General features: G+C 55.0%; 4 protein-coding genes across 8 annotated transcripts in view; 1 reads left to right on the top strand and 3 right to left on the bottom strand.

The window, feature by feature from the left end:
* Nucleotides 1–2,028, bottom strand: part of TLN1 (talin 1) — a 36,504-nt gene extending 34,476 nt beyond the window's left edge. The window contains exon 1 of one of the 2 annotated variants that reach the window (XM_059491995.1): nt 1,993–2,028. The gene's annotated coding sequence lies outside the window, so the exon portion shown is untranslated. The remainder of the gene's footprint in view (nt 1–1,992) is intronic. The other variant, XM_059491993.1, reaches the window with a different exon arrangement.
* Nucleotides 2,029–2,554: 526 nt separating this feature from the next.
* On the top strand, nt 2,555–9,634 carry CREB3 (cAMP responsive element binding protein 3). Of its 3 annotated transcripts, XM_059492979.1 has the most exons (12): nt 2,611–2,754; nt 3,064–3,195; nt 3,403–3,495; nt 4,188–4,325; nt 4,408–4,666; nt 4,886–4,998; nt 5,204–5,296; nt 5,803–5,909; nt 7,250–7,318; nt 7,474–7,558; nt 7,693–7,774; nt 8,194–9,634. In XM_059492979.1, the coding sequence occupies exons 4-12, from the start codon at nt 4,188–4,190 to the stop codon at nt 8,532–8,534; spliced, it is 1,287 nt and encodes a 428-aa protein (XP_059348962.1). In that variant the 5' UTR covers nt 2,611–2,754; nt 3,064–3,195; nt 3,403–3,495; the 3' UTR covers nt 8,535–9,634. The 3 variants fall into 3 exon arrangements, with proteins under 3 accessions (XP_059348961.1, XP_059348962.1, XP_059348960.1); XM_059492978.1 differs by having other exon boundaries at nt 2,555–2,619; nt 3,064–3,495; XM_059492977.1 differs by having other exon boundaries at nt 3,064–3,495.
* A 2,925-nt stretch (nt 9,635–12,559) lies between these two features.
* Nucleotides 12,560–14,244, bottom strand: LOC132087001 (avidin-like). 2 transcript variants are annotated; one of them, XM_059493024.1, is made up of 4 exons: nt 14,170–14,244; nt 13,436–13,646; nt 13,201–13,333; nt 12,560–12,787 (listed from the first exon to the last, which is right to left on the bottom strand). In XM_059493024.1, the coding sequence occupies exons 1-4, from the start codon at nt 14,239–14,241 to the stop codon at nt 12,754–12,756; spliced, it is 450 nt and encodes a 149-aa protein (XP_059349007.1). In that variant the 5' UTR covers nt 14,242–14,244; the 3' UTR covers nt 12,560–12,753. The 2 variants fall into 2 exon arrangements, with proteins under 2 accessions (XP_059349007.1, XP_059349006.1); XM_059493023.1 differs by having other exon boundaries at nt 12,560–12,943.
* A 1,822-nt stretch (nt 14,245–16,066) lies between these two features.
* LOC132086905 (avidin-like) lies at nt 16,067–18,330 on the bottom strand. The gene is made up of 4 exons (XM_059492865.1): nt 18,236–18,330; nt 17,516–17,729; nt 16,985–17,105; nt 16,067–16,249 (listed from the first exon to the last, which is right to left on the bottom strand). Exons 1-4 carry the CDS (start codon nt 18,311–18,313, stop codon nt 16,150–16,152), a joined length of 513 nt encoding a protein of 170 aa, XP_059348848.1. The 5' UTR covers nt 18,314–18,330; the 3' UTR covers nt 16,067–16,149.
* Nucleotides 18,331–20,529: the final 2,199 nt, after the last annotated feature.

Raw genomic sequence — 20,529 nt, forward strand, 5'->3', positions numbered from 1 at the left:
GGTGAGACCGTTCAGCCCAGTTCCTCTTTCCCAGCTGCATGTCCACGTCAGATGGGAGGACAGTTTCTTCCAGCCGAGCTAAGCTTGCTCCCGGGGAGCATGAGTGGCTGTCAAGGCCAGACACAGCACCCCTGTGACCACTCCACTGTTGCCCATGGCTAGGACAGGAGCATCGTCTCACTCCTGCAGGGAGGGCAGCCCTGCTCTGCATGGGAAATGGGCAGGGGCCAGGCAGCTGGGCTGGAGGATCGCAGCCGCAGCCTGCCTGCCTGCTCACATGCACTGAGCTGAAGCAGCTCCAGCTATTGACTGCCAACATTTCGCACACATCTCACATCCTGTCTGCTCCTGCTGGGCATCCCTTGACCTCCAAAGGAACGGAGCACAAATCGTGGCACCTCTAGACTGCCCATGACGCAGGCAGGCATGAAAGCCAGTGGGACTCCAGCCACAGCCTCCCCTGCATCCTTAGCAAGCTGGTCCTCTAGCACAGGACCCTAAGAGCGGGGATTGAGGTGCAGTTCATGCTGTCATGACCTCTGGAAAGCACTGGGTGCCCTGATCTGGGCACCCATGGTTCCCACAACAAGCAACTTGCCCAGCATTGTGCTGTTGGGCAGGCAGAAAGGTGAAAGAAAGAAGAGAGTATGTTTGCATTCTGGGGTCATTTCACCCAGCAGCCACCAAAGCTCAGTTCTGAAAAGAAGGGCATCCCACAGGATCCTCTTCCCCTTTCCCCAACCTTCCCACTGCCCCTTCTCTAAATCTAATGGGATGTGTCACTTTGGGAAGCACCAGATTCCCGCTGCTGCCATTCAGCAAGGGAACGGAGTGCTTGACTGGTGCTTCCCATGCACCATCACACATTCGCTTAGCACTTGGGCACTTTCACCCTATGACCTGGCAGGCAGTCTGAACCCTTCACTGGGCAACTCACAGCTTTTGGCAAAACTAAAGATCCCAAAAATATGTGCCCTCCCCTTCTCAGCAACGAGGCCCGGAGAGAGAGAAGGGAGTAAACAATTATCGCTACCAAATATGGGTCTAACAGCCAGCGATGAAGCCACGGCAGAAGCATGTAGACATCCTGCCGGCAGATTCAAAGGGATAGGGAATTTGCAAGGGCTGGGGCAGGATCCGGCAGGGAACAGCCAGAGGATGGGGCAGCGTTTCCCCCTGCTTGGTTAGTTGCTTCGGCCGGGACAAGGGGGCGATCCACGCCTTCCCCGACTGGGGCAATTCCCATCCTGCCTGGGAACCACCCCAGCGCCCCATCCCGGGCCAGCTGTGTGTCCTGGTGGGAACTGCTGCGGTGACCTCCCTGGCTTCGGTATGGCCATGGGAAGTGCTGTGCCCTCGTGTCCCACCCAAAACCACGCAGCAGGACACAGACACCCTTGCCACTCGCTGTTCCCCACGTCCTGGCAGGGTGAGCGGGGTGCCGGGGGAAAAGCTGCGCCTGGCGTGCCCCAAATTCCCCAAGGTCCGCGGACCGTCGGCCACGGCCAGGCTTGTCCAGTTGGGTCCCCAGGGACCCCCGAGGTGAGGATGCTGCCCCGGGCCTCGCCACGGTGGACTCCAGGCCCGAGCCTGGTGAGGCAGGGCAAGGGCAGGGCCGGGGATAACGTGGCCAGGGATAACGTGGCCGCGCCAGCCCGTGCTGCCCCGGAGCCTCCAGTGGGCGTCGGTGCTCGGGTGGCGCCGGCCCCAGGGGCGATCTGGGCATGCCAGAGTGAACCCCGGAAGCTCTCCGGTCACGGCAGCCCCGCGGACAAGCCCCGGTTGGAGCAGGGAAACCCCGGTAACCGGAAAGCTGCTTCCTCCCTGCCTCCCCGCCATTTACCGGGCGGGGTGCAGGGCAGGGTTCCCGAGACATCCGTTTCCGGCAGCCCCCCGAGAGCCAGGGCACTGCCGGCCCGCAGGACCCCACTCTGCAGCCCCCCCTCCCCGATTACCGGGACACCGTGTGTCCTCCGTCCCCCGTCCCCGTACCTTTGCGCGGGCAGGAGCAGCGCGGCGGCCCCGCGACGCTGAGGGGAGCTGAGCGGGCGGCACCGCCCGCTTCCCGCCCCCCCGCTGCGCATGCGCCAGAACACGGCGCGCCACGGGGTGACACGGCACGGCCGCGCACCATGCCCCGGGGCTGCGCTCCACCCGGACACCGCGCCACGGGCATCCCGCTCCCACGGACAGCGCTACTCTGTGCCCGCGCGGCCTGGCCCGACGGCCCGGGGCTGGGCACGGTTCCGCGCCCGCGCAGCGTGGCCGTACTCCACCCGCTGCTCGCACCGCACCCCCGGGCGCCCGGGCGCCCACCCGCCCCGGGACACCCCCAGGGCCTCGCATGACCCCGGACCCACCGCCCTCCCCTCTACTCGTCTCCCCCATCCCATCCCATCCCATCCCATCCCCTCCCCTCCCCTCCCCTCCTTTCCCCGCCCGCTCCGCGCTCCCGCCGCTCGCGCGCGCTCCCGGCGCCCCCCCCATTCCTCCCCCAACCAATGAGCGACCGGGGCGTCAGCGCGGGAGGGGCAGGGACGATGCGCGCGGGGCCCGCTGGGAGACCGGGTGACGTCACCGCGGTGCGTTGGGAGAGGCGAGGCTGAGGTTGAGGCTGAGGTGAGGGGCTGGAGGGCGTCGGCCTCGTCCGCGGTTCGGGGCTCCGCTGCTGGGAGGGTCCAGGAGGCCCGGGGATCAGGGGATCCGGGTCCGGCCCACGGCCAGGGCTGAGACGGGCTGCTTGGTTCTCCTCGGGTGGGTGTCCCGGCCTCTGCGCTCCTTCTGCCGCACCTGCTCCTCCTGTTCCTGTGCTGGCCCTGCTGCCCGCCTGGCGCACACTCCCTGGGGGGAAGCTGCTCCTGTGGAAGCCATGGGTCCTGACATTGCCCGGATTTGCCCAGCTCCTCTTGTTGCTGAACTTTCTGCTGGCAGCTCTTCCCTCAATCAGCAGGCGCAGCCGCCCTGGCGGGGGACTGCCCTGACCTTCTGGTTCTGGGTGGGATTTCAGGTGGTTTTGGTGGTATTCTATTTTTTATGGGGTTTTTTGGGTTTCTTTTTTTCCAGACCGTGGCACTTGACAGCTAGATGTGAAAGCTTAGCAGTGCTGATGGAGAGGTGCGATGGATGCCTGCGCTCTGACAGCCTGAGCACTGCCTGGGCTGAGGCGTCGCCCACCAGCCGGCCGGGCTGATCCCGGTGAGCGCCATGCGGGGCCGCATCTCCTCAGGGTCCGAGGCTCCTGGGCCATGTCTTGTCAGGACATAACAGCAGCCGCCGGAGCTGAAGCTGCCACACAGGTGCACAAGGGCCAGGCAGGGTTGGCAGGGTTGGCTGCAAGTCCCTCCCTGCCCTCCGAGTGCCTGTGGCCGCCTCCAGCCACCGAGCTCTGCTGCTCTCCTGCAGCTGGGCCCTGACGTCCCTGGCAGCAGGAACAGCTCTCCAGGTCACTCCTCAGGGCTGAGAGACTCTTTAGCAGTGTCTGATCCCTACAGCAAGGTAAGGAGTATTTTACTTTCAGCTTAAAGGTATATTGCGTGCTAGTGACATTTATATATGTCCATCTATTTATTTAATTCAATATCGACTTATTTATTACAAGTATGGTAAATAGTACAAGGTTTGACAGCTGTTTGAATTGCTAAGTCTAGGTCTGTCAAATCATTAATCACTGTTCAATGATCACTTAATCGCCGTTTGATTGCCATTTAATTTTTCTTCAGTCATTGATTACTTAGAATTTGATCATAATTTAGTAATTTACAGAATCTCTGTAGTTAAAACCTCAACAGTGACTGTTCTTAATTTTCATGGGACAAGAAGGTCTCCCTGCTGGCTGCACACCAGGGGTTATGGCACCTTCAGGCTTCTGTGGAACAGCAGAATCTTGCATGCTCTCCACACCATTGAGTCTGGGATTGTTTCACTTTTCCTCTCCTTCCTGCAGCTTTTATGCTCTGGGTGGATGGAGCGTGGCTCCTGTGGCTGGGTCCCAATAATCTCATGGGGAAAATACTGTATTGTTGTCACTGGTGGTGCTGTAATAGCCTGGCTGGAGAAATACTTGTGAACTGCCCATCCCTGCTGTTGACATTGCATGGGGGTACTTTGTCTATAGGGTCTGAGAGACACCTTAAAGCAAGGCTGGTGTCTCCTGTTGTGCCTGTGCTCACTTTGGGTGTCGTGCTCAGATGTCGTGCCCAGAGGAACTGGATGCCCTGGCAGATGTGGATCTGCTTGACTTTCTTTTGAAGGATGATGCTCCCTGCCCTGAAATCCCAGGGGAGCAGAATGGTCTGCTGGAAGACTGGGGCCTGCCAATGCCTGAGGTGAGTTCTTTGTGAGGAATTGCTGCTGAGCTGAGGTTTAGGAGGTTTGTCTCCCTGCTGAGTAAAAGCTGTTCCTCTGCAGCTCCTGGACAAGGAGATGGATGACTTCATCAGCTCACTGCTGAGCCCTTTAGAAGATGAACCACACAGGCTCAGTTATTTGCCTGCCAACAATGACAGCAGCATTTCTGAGGATCAGCATCTGTCCCATTGCCTTGGTAGCAATTTTGCCAGCCAAGACATTGTGCTGGTTGATCATAACTACTCCCTTCACCAGGACTGGCCTGCACTGGAAAGTGTGAGGTCTGATGTGACAGAAGGAGATGTTACCATTGAGCTAGGTGAGTGATGTGAATGGACTCTTTCTGCCCTGGCTGCAGGCAGAAGAGAGAAAAGCAGTCCCATACTGGTTTGTTTTGGTGGGTGTCAGGCAGAGATGGAGGGAGCCGAGAGTAGAGGCTTTCTGTAGTTGTAAAATTGCTATTTCATGCCACTCAAAGCTGGCTGGTCAGGTGCTGCCTCAGTGGGGCCCAGCATTTGACTTGTCTTTCCTTCCCCAGGGGCATGGGTGGGTTTGGAAGGCACAAGTGAGGCACTGGAACAGAGCACCACTTCCCCTGTTGCTGTTGCCGTGGAAGATGAACCCCAGCTTGTGCCTGGATCCATGGTACAGGTACTGATTCCCATGCCTGTGGACCCCAGCCTTTGCTTCTCACATCTCTCCTTCTCTTCTGACTTGGCTCCTATGAGGCGTATTGCTGAGGGAAAGCATGACGTTACTGATTCCAGTTCTTTGTGTCTGCTGCATGCCCTTGCTGGCCTAGGATGGACTCCCTGTTTTATACATTCTCAGTAGGCTTTTTTTTGCTGTTTTCTAGTCTGACTTCCCAGAGCTGGTCCTGACAGAGGAGGAGAAGCAGCTTCTGGAGAAAGAAGGTGTTATATTACCAACCTGTCTGCCACTGACCAAAGTGAGTTCTCACTAGAACCAAACAGACCACTCAAATGTATCAGGTAGTGTAGGGGTTTGAAACCGCAGGACAGTACCTTGATGAGAATATTGGTGTCCAGGTGCTGCATTCAGGGCAGTGTTCATCTGGGCTTGGTGTCCTTTTCCTTCTTTTGAGTCCAGGGTGTCATCCATGTGCACAGCAGCTTCTGGCTGCTGTCAGTCTCCCTACTCATGGCTGTTTGCAGGAGGCAGTTACACCACAGTGCCTCCAGCTATTTTTTTCCTGCTTGCCTAGTGGCTTGTGGTCTGTGTGCTTTTAATTTTCCTTAGGTACACCTTATTTTTGATAAGTCATGGAAGCTGCTGGCTGCATCAGCAGGCCAGGGTTTGCCTTGCAGTTTATTCAGCGGTGTGGGAAGGACAGAGGACACGAGCACTAGGGCTGGTCACTGATATGTGAGGGTAGTCTGAGAGGGTGGGATTGCCAGCACCCTGGGATTGCTGTTAATGAGGTGATCCTTGCAGGCTGAGGAGCGAGTTCTGAGGAAAGTGCGTCGTAAGATTCGGAACAAGCAGGCAGCTCAGGATAGTCGTCGCCGCAGGAAGATCTATGTAGATGGCCTGGAAAACAGGTATGCTCACATAGCAGTGTCATCCAACACTGAGGGGAGCCATATGTTCTTTTATGGATCCTTGGCAGAATGATGATGGCCCTAAATTGTCATTTCAGCCAGAACCTCATTTTCCTATCATGTTACGATTAGTATAGCAGACGGTTTGTGAGTAGAGTGCACAGTTTCTCTACAAGCAGAATCAATGTAGTACAGTCTATAACTGCTGCAATACAGGATCTATCATATGACTTAACTTACAATTTCTAATCACCTTCATTCTAATACGTCTTAACTTATAATTTCTAGTCACCCAGGTCCTCTGCAGATGAGATCAGATCTTAATAGATGGTTCTCTGTATTAATATAATGATCATAACGTAGATTCAAAAATGATACAAATAATACAAGTCTCTCCCTCAGTCATGGGAGGAAGCAGGCAGTGGTAGATGTGTCCTTGAGCAGAGGGCTTGTGATCTGTCCAGCAGAAATCCTACTCCTAAGGTGCCCTTAGGACTTTCTAATTGCTTGATTTTGTGGACAGTGCACTCTGTGCTGTTGTGCTTTCCTGCTCTGTGATAGGGCTGTCAGCGACACAGAGCTGGCTGTGTGCTTGTGACCTTCAGGACTGGTAAGGGAAGGGCCTGTGCCCAGGGACTTTCAGGCTGGCAGGGAGAGGAAGAAGAAATCTGTTTGTTTTGGTACTTGGTGCACAGGACCTTCAGTGCCTGTTAACAAGGGACAGGGAATGAATACATGACTTGTCAGAGAATGGTAGCTCCCCACCTGCCTGGCCTTAGTTGTGCTGATGACATTGCCAGGTCTGGGATCAGGGGGTGCCTGTTACAAGCTGCTGTGCTGTTCAGCTGCTGGGCTGCTGTCACCCTCAGCAAAAAGTGAGGCTGGCTCTGTGGGGCAAGAGCTCCCTGCAGAGGGTTCAGAACACCAGGATGAAGCCTGTCTGGTTCTGTTGTGCTTGGAGATGGCCCAGAGCTTGCTCTGTTCAAGTCAGGTAGCTGACCTGCCAGGGCAAATGTGTTTTCAGGTCAGGCTAGCTAGTAATACAGCCTGATGTCACAGATCTGCAGGGCTAGTGTGATGCTAAGAGTGAGCATCCATAGGGGTTAACCAACTGGATTCAATCAATCCTGCTTCTCTGCAGGACTGGCAGGTCTTCATTCCTGCCCATATCTCATATGAGGTGGTGCTGTCTGGGCTTTGCTGCACATGATACCAGGTGGACCCCAGGACCAATTTTGTCTGCCCCAGCCACCCAGAGGTGGTGTCTGATGTGAAGTCTCCACTGTTGACCAACAAAATATCTCTGTTTTTCCCCTACACCTCTCATCCTTCCTGGGAAGGGTGGCAGCCTGCACAGCTGAAAACCATGAACTGGAGAAGAAGGTGCAGCAACTGCAGAAGCAGAACATGTGAGTTTGTCTTGTTGGGTTTGGCAGGAGAAGTGGTGGGGAAGGCTGTTCCTGTTCTCAGGACTGTGGCCTGTCCCTGGCTGCAGAGGGTGGAGGGAAATGTACAGGTGTAGGTCCACCTGCTGTGCTAACCTGCATTTCCTGCTCTACTGCAGGTCACTGCTCAGGCAGTTGCAGAAACTGCAGGCGTTGGTGAGACGGTCCGCCCCCAAAACTACCAAAAGAAAAACCTGCACCATGGTAAGTGGCTTCAGCCCCAGTGTCCGTGGAGGAGTTCCTGCTGTCCTCACAAGATAGGGAGAGAGGTATTTATTGCATTTAGTGATGCCTGTCCATCTCCTTTGCTGAGATTGTGCTGATCTTTCTGCTTCCAGATCCTGGTTCTGTCCTTCTGCCTCATTCTGTCTCCCAGCATCCGCTTACCCGGGAGTGTGGAGCCACAGCAGGAGCTCAAGGGTGAGTGAGTGCCCAGGCTGGGGCTGAGGTGTGGCTCCAGGTGAAGTGCTGCCTTCCCCAGAGACAGCCTGAGCTCTGGGGTGCTTCCAACTGAGCATCCCCTTGCCTGGGGTTACAACTAGGTTTTTCTTGCTGTCTTGCCCCAGCTCTGGACTCTTCCTCAGCCCTGCTGCAGAGGCCTGCCTGAAAGCAGGGCCCTGTGCCAGGGGCGGTGCAAGGACAGGAGAGTTCCGGTCCCTCTTGGAGCACAAACTGTGCTTGTGCCTGGCAGCTGTGCAGCATCCTCTCCCCACCTCCCCTGGGAAGAGGAAGTCCTGTTAAACAGTTTGTCCTCTCTCCTGGGCTCTGTGGTAGCTCCATGCTTAGCACAGGAGGGTGGGAGGCTGGAAATGACGGGGTTGGCTCTACCTCTCTTACAGTGCTGTCACGGCAGATCCGCGAGTTTCCGAACCAGGGAGCACCTGATGTCCAGCGTGACACGGAACTGGAGGGCTTCAGCCCAGAGCCTGGAGACTCCTTGCTGTTGGGCAACCTCAGTCAGTCATGGGAAGAGGGGCAGAGTCCACTTAACTCCAGTCCCAGATCTTTCAACAGCAACTCATCCTCTGACCCTCCGACAGCAGCAGGCTCCAAGCCGGGCCCGCCCCAGAGTGACCCTTTGCCAGCAGCAGTGTTGGTGCCATGGAAATCCAAGGGTCAGGAGTGGGTAGAACACCCTGACAGAGTTCTCATCCAGCAGCACCATGCCAATGAGATGTGACCAGTGCTGCATCCTGCTCCTTGGGATGATACTGGGCATCCCGTGGAGCAGGGACAGATCTGCAGTAACAGATTATCTCTCCAAGCAGTTTCTTCTGAATACTCTTCTCATTGCCAGTGACTCAGAGGGTTTACCAGGAAGGAATTGATCTGACATTTTTTATCCGACTCCATCTGACATGGGACAGGAAATTCTGAGAATTTCACTGGGGCTGCTGATGTGGCTTGCACCCCAGAGTGCATCTGGTGGCTTGTGTGGATGAGCTGTGGCAGGGAGAGTGGAGGCAGTCGGACTGAGATGCCAGTACTTGGTCTGACTGGATGCAGCTGGCAGTGGAGGCTGCTGCCCTGCTTCTTCACTGCCCAGCTGGAGATGAAGGCACTTCCTAGTCTGTGTTGTGGCCCCAAACATATGTTCCATGTCAGTGCTCCTTAATCCTGCAGTGTTGCCTGATTTCTAAGGTGTGAGGGAGCAGTTTGACCTTCAGTGCTCTCACAGGAGTAGTCCTGCCTGCTGCTGCGACAGACCCAGCATGTCACCTGTTCCTGCTAGCTTTTGAGCCATGGCCACAGCTCCCAGCCTGGCTAGAGGAGGTAATTTGGAGTCCTTCCTGAGCCATGTGTGCTGTTTGCCTACTGTAAGGGCTGAGCCTTTCATCTCCTGCAGGCTTTTGGGCTTCAGGGAGCAGGCATGCCCTGAGCCAGACTGCTGAGGCAGCGTGTTCAGAGAGCAGCAGAGCTGCTTGCTCTTTTGAAGGCTTTCCTGGCCACAGGACAGTTTCAAAGCCAGGTCCTTGTGTGCCCAAGCCTTGCTGTGCTGGCTGGTGATGCAGTCAATGGTTCTGGGTTGAACAGAAGCACTTTGAGCTGGTGAGCAGTGTCTTTGCCAGAGTGCAGCTTAGTGGTACCTGTAGAGATGTCCTTGTCCTACTGCAGGACATTCCGTAAAGTCATATAGAATGGTTTGGATTGGAAGGGGCCTCTAAAGGTCATCTAGTCCAGTTCTCCGTGCAATGAGCAGGGATAGCTTCAAATTGGATCAGAATAATAATGAATAGCTTCCTTATTAATAGAGTCTAAATAAATATTAATGGTGTGTGACTGTGTCCTCTCTGGTTGTTTTGGCAAGGTGCTGGGCTGCTGGGGCTCTACATGGGGCTGGGAGCCTTGTGGGTGAAACCCAGGGGAGGTTTGGGGGCAGTCCCTCTCAGAGCAATGCAGGGGAAGTCGCCTAGCTGTGGCTCTGCACAGGGGCGTGTTGAGGCACAGTGTGGGTTTGCAGGGCTGCTGCTTTGCTCTCACCCCACTTCAAAGGTGCAAAAGCACTCTTGGAGAAAAGTGTATGTGGTGAGCAACCAGCACCCACCACGCACACGCAAGCCTCCAGCGCTGCGGAAGCAGCAGCTTCCCCTGGCGGAAGCGCGAGGAGCCGGTGTCAGCCCCGCCGCTGCTTTCGTAATGGGAGCTGCACAATCACAGGAAGTGGAGCAGGGCCAGGGTGCTGCAACAGCCACCGGGTGGGCCTTGCCTGCTGCGGGGTTGCTAAATTCAGGATTGTCCCTAGGTCTGGTTGGGGTCACTGGGTCCACAGGAGGCACTGGCAGACCCTGAGCTCAGGCTGCAGAGCCCAGTGCAGGATTTGGGGGCACGGGAGCTCATCAAGGCAGTGGGTGCAGGAAGCCTCACTCTTGCATCCCACCCAGGGAGCAAAACTAAGCAAGATATGAGACAGTGTTGTGTCCAGAGAGGAGGCAGCCAAGGAGATGCTCATCCAGGGCCTCTGCCTCAGCATGCTCCCAACAGGGCTGGGTCACAGCCCGACCCTGGCCAGGACGGACAGCCCTTGAGCATCACCAGGGAACCACTGGAACTCTTTCCCCAGAGGTATGCAGGGCATCAGGAAGGTCTAGGACCCCATCTACACTTCAGTTTAATTTTCTGCAGTTTGAGGCCATGGTGTGTAATGCCCCTCAGCACTTAAGTTTCATTATTTTGCAGTTCAAAGCCAAGGTATGTAATGTCCTGTTCCAATCCTACTTTCATTTTTGCAGTTCAGGGTCGGTATGTGTAATGGCCTGTTCCCCTTTAGTTTCATTTTTTGCGGTTCAAGGCCAGAGTGTGTAGTGTCACAGATGTTACACAGTGTCCCTGACCCAGCAGTAATCAATATCAAATGAACCATCTGAAGTAATACATGGTGTTGTTGCCAGGAAAGTTGGGAGCAGCCACGTGAGCTGGTGTTTGCCTGAGTATGATGGGGTCTATATTGCTCTTTGTAGCTGTCTGGCTTGCTTGGCCAGATGTCAGGAAGGGAGATAACTCTGGGAGAGCAGGCTGAGAGCCAGGAGCTGGGAGTTTTGGGGAGGACTGGTCTATGGCCTCATAATGGCCCAAGTCTGCTGTTTTTCATTGCTTTCTGTGTTCCTGTGCCAGTCCCACAGCAACCAGCTCTGACCTGTGGACAGAAATGAAGCTCAGCCTGGACCTCATGCCTTGGGTTAAAGCACAGCAATGATTAAAGTGCTCATAATGAGTCTTTGGCTGAGGACTTGATTACATCAAGCAGAGGGGCAGGAGCCAACTGATACTCTTGCTGCCCTCCTTGTCCCCTTTGCTGCAGATCCCTGCTCTTTTTCCTAGCATGCTGTGGGGTCAGAGCAAGGTGTGCATGTGCACTGGGGGTGCTTGCATGCACACAGAGCCCCACACACTGCCTTAGGTCAGTGGTATGGTCCCAGCTTGTGTCCCCACCTTGTTCCCTCTGTTATGCCCAAGGTCGACTTGTATCTCCCCTGTGCCCCAGCAAGTGCCTTTGTGAGCATTGTGGGACTACGCTGGCAGACTGGAAGTATGAGCTTTTCAGGGCAAAATATCCTGGACAGTCCTTGGCAAGTCCCAGATGGGTGTTGCCAGATGGAAACAGAATCTTTTTTGCTTGGTGGCTCCTCTTTGCTTGGTGACTCCTCAAGTATTAGGGTATCTACTCCTTTCCGTGATAGTGATATATTGAAAATTGTGAAAACATAAAATGAAATTTGCTTTCTATTGCTAAGGAAGTCCTAGGCTGTGTAAGAATGCTAAACACTTCCTCATTGTGGCTTTAAACGAATCAGGTTTGCCCTTTAAAAAAAAAAATTAATTAGGGTTTCTCACAGAGATGGAAAATTCAGTCAGTAGAAGAAACAAGATGTATCCACCTCTTCAAGGGAAATCTAAATCCTGTGTCATCATCCATCCTATTTTTATCCACTAGCACCAGCTGCTGGATATTGGTGGAAACAGAAAAATTAACATCTGAAAACTGGTTTAAAAAGCAGCTGGAAATACAGTGATGGAACACTGCCTCCTTCCAGCTCTCACAGCTGGGCACCTCAGCCCTGGGCCTGATGAACCCCCAGGAGTCGTGTTAGGAGCACTTTGGCAAAGTGTCTAAGGCAGAGAGGTCGGGCTGTGATGCCTAAAAAATCCAGCCAGTGCCAGATGTGCCCTTCCCCTGTTCTTTTTCCTTGGCCGTGTCTGGACATCATGACTGGAGACACACCCCCATGCATTCCTCGGGGGACACAGCCGTGACGAAGGGACTCTCGGGGCGGGATATTTGGGATCTTTCCCCGGGCCTGGGATGGGAGGGCAGCTGGCAGCCGGCCAGGGCTGCGCATCCGCCGGGGCTGGGAACCGGAGGCTGACGGCTCTGCTGGAGTCGTTTGCAGCGCCCCGTTCGGGCACCCGAGAGCTTCCCGTGCTCGGCTCCCGCGGGAAGGCTCTGCAGTGTTCCTTCTGCCTGGCCACAGCCCAGTTTGTGCCCCATCTCTAGGGACATCTGGGAGTGACCCCTATGGACATGTTATCCAGAGCATGGCATCAGGTTTGCAGGCACAGTCCTGCCGCACACTGCCAGGGAGGGGAGCTGGGACAGTCGTCATCCCCAGGGACTCTGCTGGCCTCAGCCTTGTCTTTTTCAGTCTCAGTGCAGCATGAAACCTCCCATCTGGGAGGGTGGCTGCTGGGTGACACAAACCCCACAAATTTGAGGCAGGGCAGAAGACAGAGCCAAGCCCTGCATCCCCACAGAAACCCTTTATTTTGCATCTGGTGAACTTGCCTAAGAAAGCACCAACCTCTGGGCTGAGGTTGCGCCTCAAGTGCAGCATGCTGTTGCGGGCAAAGTCTGCCTAGGCACTCCTCGCAATCCTGAGCCTGCTGGATTTTCCCATTTGCTGTCATTTTATCCGTGTGAAGGTGCTGGTGCCGATCCTGCAGGAAACACCAAATCAGATGGGGTCGTGCGTGCTCTGGAGGGTAGAGGGGAAGCCCAGGGGGAACACTGTGTGGCTGACTGAGGTACTGCAGGTTCCAACAGCCTGTAGCAGAGGCTGCGCCAGGTGCTGGCATCTTTTCCTTCTCTTCCTGCTGTGGAGAGTGGAAAGAAAGTTCCACAGAGGGCTCTCTGTAGCCAGAGCCCATCCAGGGATCCCCCACCCTGAGGCACTTCTGGCATGCAGGGGTGGGCGACGTTACACAGATGCTCCATAGCCCTTGCATATCACCGGTGACAAACCCATTCCACCCTCATGGTCCTCCCATGCTTCACCCTGTGAGATTTCTCCCTTTTCCAGCCTGAGTTGGAGAGGACCCTGGCAGAGCAGTGGCTGGGATCCAGCACTCACCGGGTGCCTTTCCAGTCCTCTGCAGGACTGTCGGCTGCCTCTCGCAGGAGCCACAGGGCATGCAGGGTCTCCTCCCCTTTGGGGTCCACATAGCACTGGCCCAGGAAGACACTTGTCCAGGCAGTCTCTGAGTCTGGAAGGGTTTAAGATGGTGTGAGTCAGGTAGAGAGGCACAAGGTCACCCTGTGTCCTGCTGGCATCCCCGCCTGCAGGATGACGTCCCCCTGCTGCCTACCTTGGAGCTTCCAGTTCACAGTGAAGGAGAAGGTGGGCTGTGGGACTAGCTCTGTATCTTGTTGGGACCCCTCCAGTGGTGAGGTGAGGAGTTCTGGGTAGCCAGCAGCAGGTCCCGGCTGGTAAAAACCGGAGAATCTGTTGTCCTTGTTCAGGGTGGACACAACCATCTGGCAGCTGGTGTCGCTCCGCCACGACCCAGAGAGAAGGCACTGCAAGGCCAGGGCTGTGGGTTGGAGGGAGGGAGAGGGGGGAGCATCCTGCTCCCATCCCTTCACCCTGGCTCTGCCCAGAGATGTCTGCAGCAGTGGGTGGTGTGCCACTGACCTGATGTGCCACTGGCATCACCATCTCAGTGTGAGAATCATGCCTGAGCTGTAATCCAGCTCAGCCACTGTCCAGGATGGTTTCACCCACCCAAGGGAGAGGGAGACCCTCATGCTCAAGCAGCAGGTGCACAGTTTCCCCTACTCTCTGGGAGGAAAAACAGGAGCTGTCAGGGGTATGGCTCTGTTTGCCTTCCTCTGAATGACTTCCCACAGCAAGAAGCATCCTTGCAGGAGCAGTCCTGTCCTCCCAGCCTCATTGCAGCTTCCCTCAGCCCAGCACAGTGCTGCTCCTACCAGCTCCAGCAGCCCAGCCCTGGCTCCCTGCTGAGCTATGGTGCCCCAGCAGCAGACTTTGGGGTCTAGCAGGATGTCAGCCCCACATTCCCACTGTCATCTGTCCCCATACCTTCCTCTCTGCAGGGGCAACACGCACTGCCAGGGCAAGGGCGAGGACCAGGGCAAAGGCACTTCTCCCCATGGCTGCAAGGCTGCTAAGAGCTCCTCCCAGCCCTGCAGCCCAGTGCCCTTTATAGGGCTGTAACTGGAGCCCCACCAGCACCAGGATGGCAGCTGTGAGATGAATGGCTTAATGTCAGGGTGCCCGGGACAGGCGAGGGAGGTGGGCAGGTCTGCATGACCTGGTCAGGGTTGAAGGAACGCAGGAATAAGCACGGCTGGGCAGAGGAGTGGGGACACAAGTTTTTTATAAGGCCCTATAGTAGCCTGGAAAGCGTCAATACCTTCTTTGGGAATCTGCCTCCCATGCACAAAGGCTGGAAGCTACCACGTATTTCAACATTTACCCCCTCCCTGCTTTGCTGCTGCCACTGCCTTATGAGGATGCTGCAGCGCTGCACAGAAAGCAAAGTTTACTAATTTTAGAAGCGGTAACGTTTCTCCAGCCTTTGCTGGATGTCAGCTGCTGATTTTGATGCTTTTGCTTTTACTTTTGTGAGAGTTAGAGGAAGAATTAACCACAGTGACATTACTGAGGTCCCAATGAGTGTGTTTGCTAAACACACAGAGTGTGATAACCAGCATTGTATTCACACTTCTTGTATTGGCTGCTCTAAAGGACCTTTGATGTGAAATATGCAGCATGCAGTGTCCCTGTCTTCCTGAGCTGTGCCTTTGCTGTGATGCCTGGAGCAGGCATATGGCTGTGGCAGCTGAAAATTCAGGTGAGACTCAGCTGAACCAAGACCTGCTGTGTTCAAGACAACAGTGTTTGGGGCAGGGCATGGCAACAGGGCTGCAGTGTGCAAACTAGGGGTGGGGCAGCGCCCCTTTGGGGTGGCACCTCTCAGTGCCCACTGCTAGCCCTGGCACATCCTGGCCCCCTGCGCTCAGCACAGGTCTCTCCCATTTAGGTAACCTCAAATGCTGGGCTGAGTGGAAAACAGCCCTCTCCTAACATATCCCTCCTCTTTGTCTTTTTCAGTCCCAAACTCATGGCCTATCACAGGTACTCATAGAAATTCCCCCTGTGGAGTCTTTTGCTGTTGTCCTGGATGCCACACTCTGTTCTTTTGGCCTGACACCAGCTCCTGCCTTTCTGTGATGTTTGGCAGGGACAAGCCAGCTTGTTATAGATCCCAGGGTGGTGCCAGGTTTCCCCCCACTTCATGACACCATGCTGCAGCTTTGCTAGAGCTGGGCCAGGCTTAATGGACTGTGCAGCTGCAGTGCTGTCATCCCTGGGGCTGGGGTATTTTCATAACACTTCTGCAAGAGGCTTTCTCTTCACCCACGGACCTGCCAAAAGCTTTGTGCCAAAAGAGCTGACTAAGCTTAGCAGGTGTCCACAGAGGCAAAAAGAGAGACACTGCCAAAATGCAATGGTAGAGAATGGGAAAATCCCTGAGTATAACCCAGGGGGATGGAATGGGGTGGGATGGGGTCTTTAACTTGTGCACATTTTACTGGACGTGCCATGCAGCACAAAGTTAATGAGCATCTCAAATCTACTGATAATGCTGTCTCCATTGCCTGATCCAACAGAGCACGGATTCCCAGTGCTGGAAAGGGTCTGGTGGGAACGGATATGAAGGCACTGCAAGGAAGTGAGCTGAATTCAGGGTGCTGCTGCTAACCCTGCCACCATCAGGCAGGTGGGGAATGATGACAGTTTGGATTTTGGATTTAATGAGATGGGAAATGAGCCCAGGGAGGCAGATGGGTGGGATCAAGGAGCAATGCAGATGTCCCTGCAGAGGGGCAGTGATGAGGCCTCACCTCAGCAGGGGCATCTTTGGGGACAGAAGGTGTAGCAAGGACAGAGTCTAAGAAAAGGCAGCAACAGCTGATGATTTTAAAATTTTATTCTCAGCTGGGAGGCAGGCTCTTCTTGCCTTGTTGGGGGTTAGGCTGCAGCCAGACCATCCCATCATGGGCCTGGTAAAGACACAGCCTCACAGAGAGGGGATGAATTCGGCAGGACCTTTCCTTTTGGGGTGCGTTTGCGCGTGAAGACATTTCTGCCCACCCTGTGAGAAGATAAGAGTTCCTGTAGGATGACCCACAGACACTGCCCACTCAGAGCTGCCAGTGCTTGCAGCAGTGATGGGGTGTCCCTGAATTCCCCCCAGGTTTCCTCCAGTGAGGACCCTGTGGGAATCTACAAAATCAGAAGGTTTTGGGAAAGCTGCAAAAGGTAGGCCTCAGAGACAGTGGAACTGTGATTAGAGCTAAGCAGTAGCCATAAGATAGGTCAGCAGAAAAATTATTTAAGAAATAGAAAAGCAAAGACAAATAGAACAATGGTTTGTGTATTGACACTTTCTAGAATAACTCCCTAAGCTACAGAAAAGTTTATCTAGTAAGATATTAAGAAGTTTGAAGCTTAATAATGGAGCTCTGTGCATTGTGTTTTAAGGCTTGCAAGCAGGTATTGTATTCAAAATAAGCAAGCATTGTTTTAACCAAAGGTAAGTGTGCTTATGGTGGTTAGGTAGAACTACTGTCAATGTGCTTTTGCTTTGTGCGATTGGTCAAAAAACTTTTAAAGTAAGTTGTAACACTAAGTTCTTAGTCTGCTGTCTGAGATGTGAGCTGATGGCATCTTCCCATTGTCATAACCATGTAATGAGACTGATGCTGAAAAATAAAACAGCTCAAAGCATCTTCCACAACAGTCTCGTCCCTTTTGTGATTTTTACGTACACCCCCAGCCAGCGATAGACCCCTCTGTGGCATTGGTGTTGCCCATATCCCCCCACTACCTCGTGGCTTTCCAGTCCTCCTCAAGGGACCCGACAGCTTCACGCAGCAGCCACGTAGTGCTCAGCATCTCCTTTCCGCCTGCATCCACAAAGCATTGCCCCACGAAGGCGGTGGTGGCATCTGGGGGGAAGCACTTATTGGGAGATCCGTGGGGAAACTGGCTTCTTCCGCTCCCCCATGTCCTCCCAGACACAGCTGTGTTCCTGCTCCAATGGCCACAGAACCACCAAACCCACGCTGGGGGGGTCCTGCCCTTCCCTGTGGCTTCCTCAGGCAAGGCAGGATTTGTGGCACCACATCCCAGTTGTGCTAACAGGGTCTGGACCCACTGTGGGTGCCCCAAGGATGCTGGATGAGGGGAGGCTCCCCTGTTCAAGCCCAGCATTGCCCCTTAGCACCATGCTGTGCAGTTGTTGCTGCTTAGCTGCCCCAGAGCATCACCCAGCTGAATTCCTGGTGAAAGAAAATTCCTGCTGGCTGCAAGCTTCCATTGACCCTGCCGTGCCATCCCGAGTTGTCCCAGCACTTACTGGAGAACTTGTCCCAGAGCACAGTGAAGGCAAAGGTGGGCCAGCCCTCCCCTCCAAGCTGCTGCTGGGCACCCCTCAGCGGGGAGACTCGGGCACAGCCCCCGGAGAGGGTGACTTGTGTGAGGTATTGTCCATGGAAGTCCCCGTTGTCCCTCAACACTGAAATCTCCATCTGTGAGTCCTGGTCATTCGTCCACAGTCCGCTGAGCTGGCACTGAAGGAACACAGCCACATCCTCTCTGTGCCCCCACATGCAGAGGGACCCCATCCCTGCTGCTGCCCCACACCGGGCAAGCCAAAGCCCGGCTGTGAGTGCAGCTGCAGGGCATTGACTGTCCCTAATCCCACTCTGGGCAAATGCTGCCCCAGGGTGCTGCTGAGGGGATGGTGGAGCAAGGCCAGAATATCCCAGCCCTGCAGCGTGCAGGGTACGCCCAGACACAGACCCAGACATGGAGGGGATGCTACAGGCATGGTGCTCCCAGGCACAAACCCCAAGGGAAGGAATGCCCTGTGCACAGCTCCCTTGTGGGAACAAATCCTTCTGGAGGTGGTACCAGGTGGCTGAGGGTGATCCAGGGATACCTTGCCCTCTGCCTGGACTTGGTTCTCGCAAGGCTTGTCTAAGTCTAAAATGGCATTTAAGGGAGAGCTCCTGGCTGCCCACACTGCATGCCCTTGCCATGTCTGCCATGCTCCCGTTGTCACCCATCCCCGTACCTTCCTCTCTGCAGGAGCAACACTCTCTGCCAGGGCCACGGCGAGGGCGAGGACCAGGATGAAGGCACCGCCCTCCATGGCTGCGGGGCTGCGAAATGCCCGGCCCAGCTACCTCTCTGCCTGCATCCCAAACCCCTTTATAGAGCTGTAACCGGAGCCACGGCGGCTGGCGGCTGAGGCCTGAGTGTCCTGATGTCAGCGTGCCCAGGCCAGGGGAGGTGACGAGGTCTGCCTGACCTGGGCAGCGCCGGAGGAACGCGGCGATGAGCACGGCTGCGCAGGGAGCTGGGGATGCAGGGATGCTTTACATAGCCACTCTCCAAAAGGCTCTCCCGACCCCGTTCCTTGCTCGGTGCCGGAGCCCTGGGGGCAGACACGGCCTGACACTGTCCCACTGCCACCGAGCCAGGGCTGCCACCTAAACACAGGCTGGAGTGAGAGCAGTCCGGCCAGCTGTGCCCTGCTGTTCTGGCTGGTGACAGGAATGCCCGCAGGGCTCATCCCTGTCACCATCTCCTCCTGCGTTGTGAGTGTCTGATGCTCTTTCTAAACTGTTTTTCCTCCTGGCTGTGCTGGGCTTCCCTCGGGTTTGGGACCTAAGACTGTCACTTCAGCAGGAACTCTTTAATCTGCCATTCTTGCGAGTGCAGAAGGGCTTTCCTGGAAGAAATGTCGATGTCAAAATTCGATTGTTCCTGTGGGAAGGTGTGTTCTGCGCACGGTGCCTGCCGTGCATGCCATATGCATGATGCTCTGAGGCTGGGCAGGGCCCTGTCTCACCCTTCCCAAGGAGTTCCTGATGTGCAGTACTGTAATGGGGGTGCTCAGACTGCCTGGCATTTGCACAGGGACACGTCCTCTGAGACACCACTCTGACCAGGTGAACATGTCACTGCATACATGGAAGATAGGAGTGGCATCTGGCTGTGTCCAGATCAAGAGGTGCCTCTCTGGCCCCTGCCCAAGCACAAGGGGTGAGATCTGCTTTGACAATCCTTTTCATCTTTCCTGGGCCTGAAGACAAGGAAACCCACTCTCCTCTTCCTCAGGGAGCAGGATCCTATGTTCAAATTGCACATTGCTTTTAATGAAAAAATTATAGGGCTGTGTTCAACTCCCATCCTGGGGACTTGCTGCAAAAACCTCTGGGGTCTTGACACTGCTCTCCCTTGCTTGCTGCCCAGCTGGGTCCCAGCACCCAGGAACTGGCACTCCCAGAGAACCATGTAGAAGTGGTGGAGGAGATGGGAGATACGTGTCTCCACTCATCAGTGAAGTTATAGCTTGAAAATCAAATTTACTCCTTTGTCATTGCTGCAGAGTGGAGGGTACCAGGTTTCGGTACACCCAACCTACCAATCATGCAGTCTCTTGAATGACCTGGGAATTTCCTGCATCCTTCTGCTTAGGAGGGGTCAACAGCTGCCCTGGGAGATGTTGGGCACCAAGAATTTCAGCGTTGAGACATTTGTAAACGGCTGACAGGAGCAGTCCCCGCAGAAATGGTTGCGCAGGACAGTTTCCCACATGTGGTTGAGACATGTCAGTGCTGGGGGACCCCTGCAGTTGAAGCTCCTTCTCCATTCTAACAGTGACTTCAGTTCTTGAAGGGATTTGATCCTTATGCAAGCATCACCCCGTGCCAAGATCCTAATAAGTTCATTTTTTGGGTTTTTGTAACTGATACAATATATGTGTGAACAGCTGTGCCACGCAGCCATGCCCATGTGATTTCGCTGCCTCCACCAGCTCCCCCTGCCCCTGGAGGCATTCACAATGTGTGAATGACACTGTGCCATGCAGCAGAAGCAGCGGGTTTTTCTGCAGTGGGGCTGAAGGAGAAGCCCTGCTCACGTTTTCCTTGCTGATGAGGGAAACAAACGGTGCCGGGTTTGCAAATCAACACTGTGAGCAGGTTTGCAGCTGAACAAAACTCAGAGCTGAGGGGTGCCAAATATCCATGGAGAAACATCCCCATCCTTAACCACTCCCAGGCACCCCCAGGTCCAATCAGCTGTCACCCCAAACCCGAGGTGTGCCAGGGATGCGTTGCAGCCAGGCTGGGTGCCCTGATGCAGGGACTGGCCTTGGAAATCGCTGTGCCAGCTCATGCCTGCCGTGCTCCTCGCAGCACTGTGGCTGCCTGCTGGGGTTCGCAGGATGCTCCAACTTGGTCAGCACTGCTGCCTGGCTGAAGCACCCTGGAAATGCTGCACAGCCTCGGGAGAGCCCTGCCTTGGGGAAATGCTGGCATGAAGGCAATGATGAGGTCAGGAGGATGCATGCAGTGAGGC

Source organism: Ammospiza nelsoni, chromosome Z, assembly GCF_027579445.1.
Source record: "Ammospiza nelsoni isolate bAmmNel1 chromosome Z, bAmmNel1.pri, whole genome shotgun sequence".
Taxonomy (NCBI): Eukaryota; Metazoa; Chordata; class Aves; order Passeriformes; family Passerellidae; genus Ammospiza; species Ammospiza nelsoni.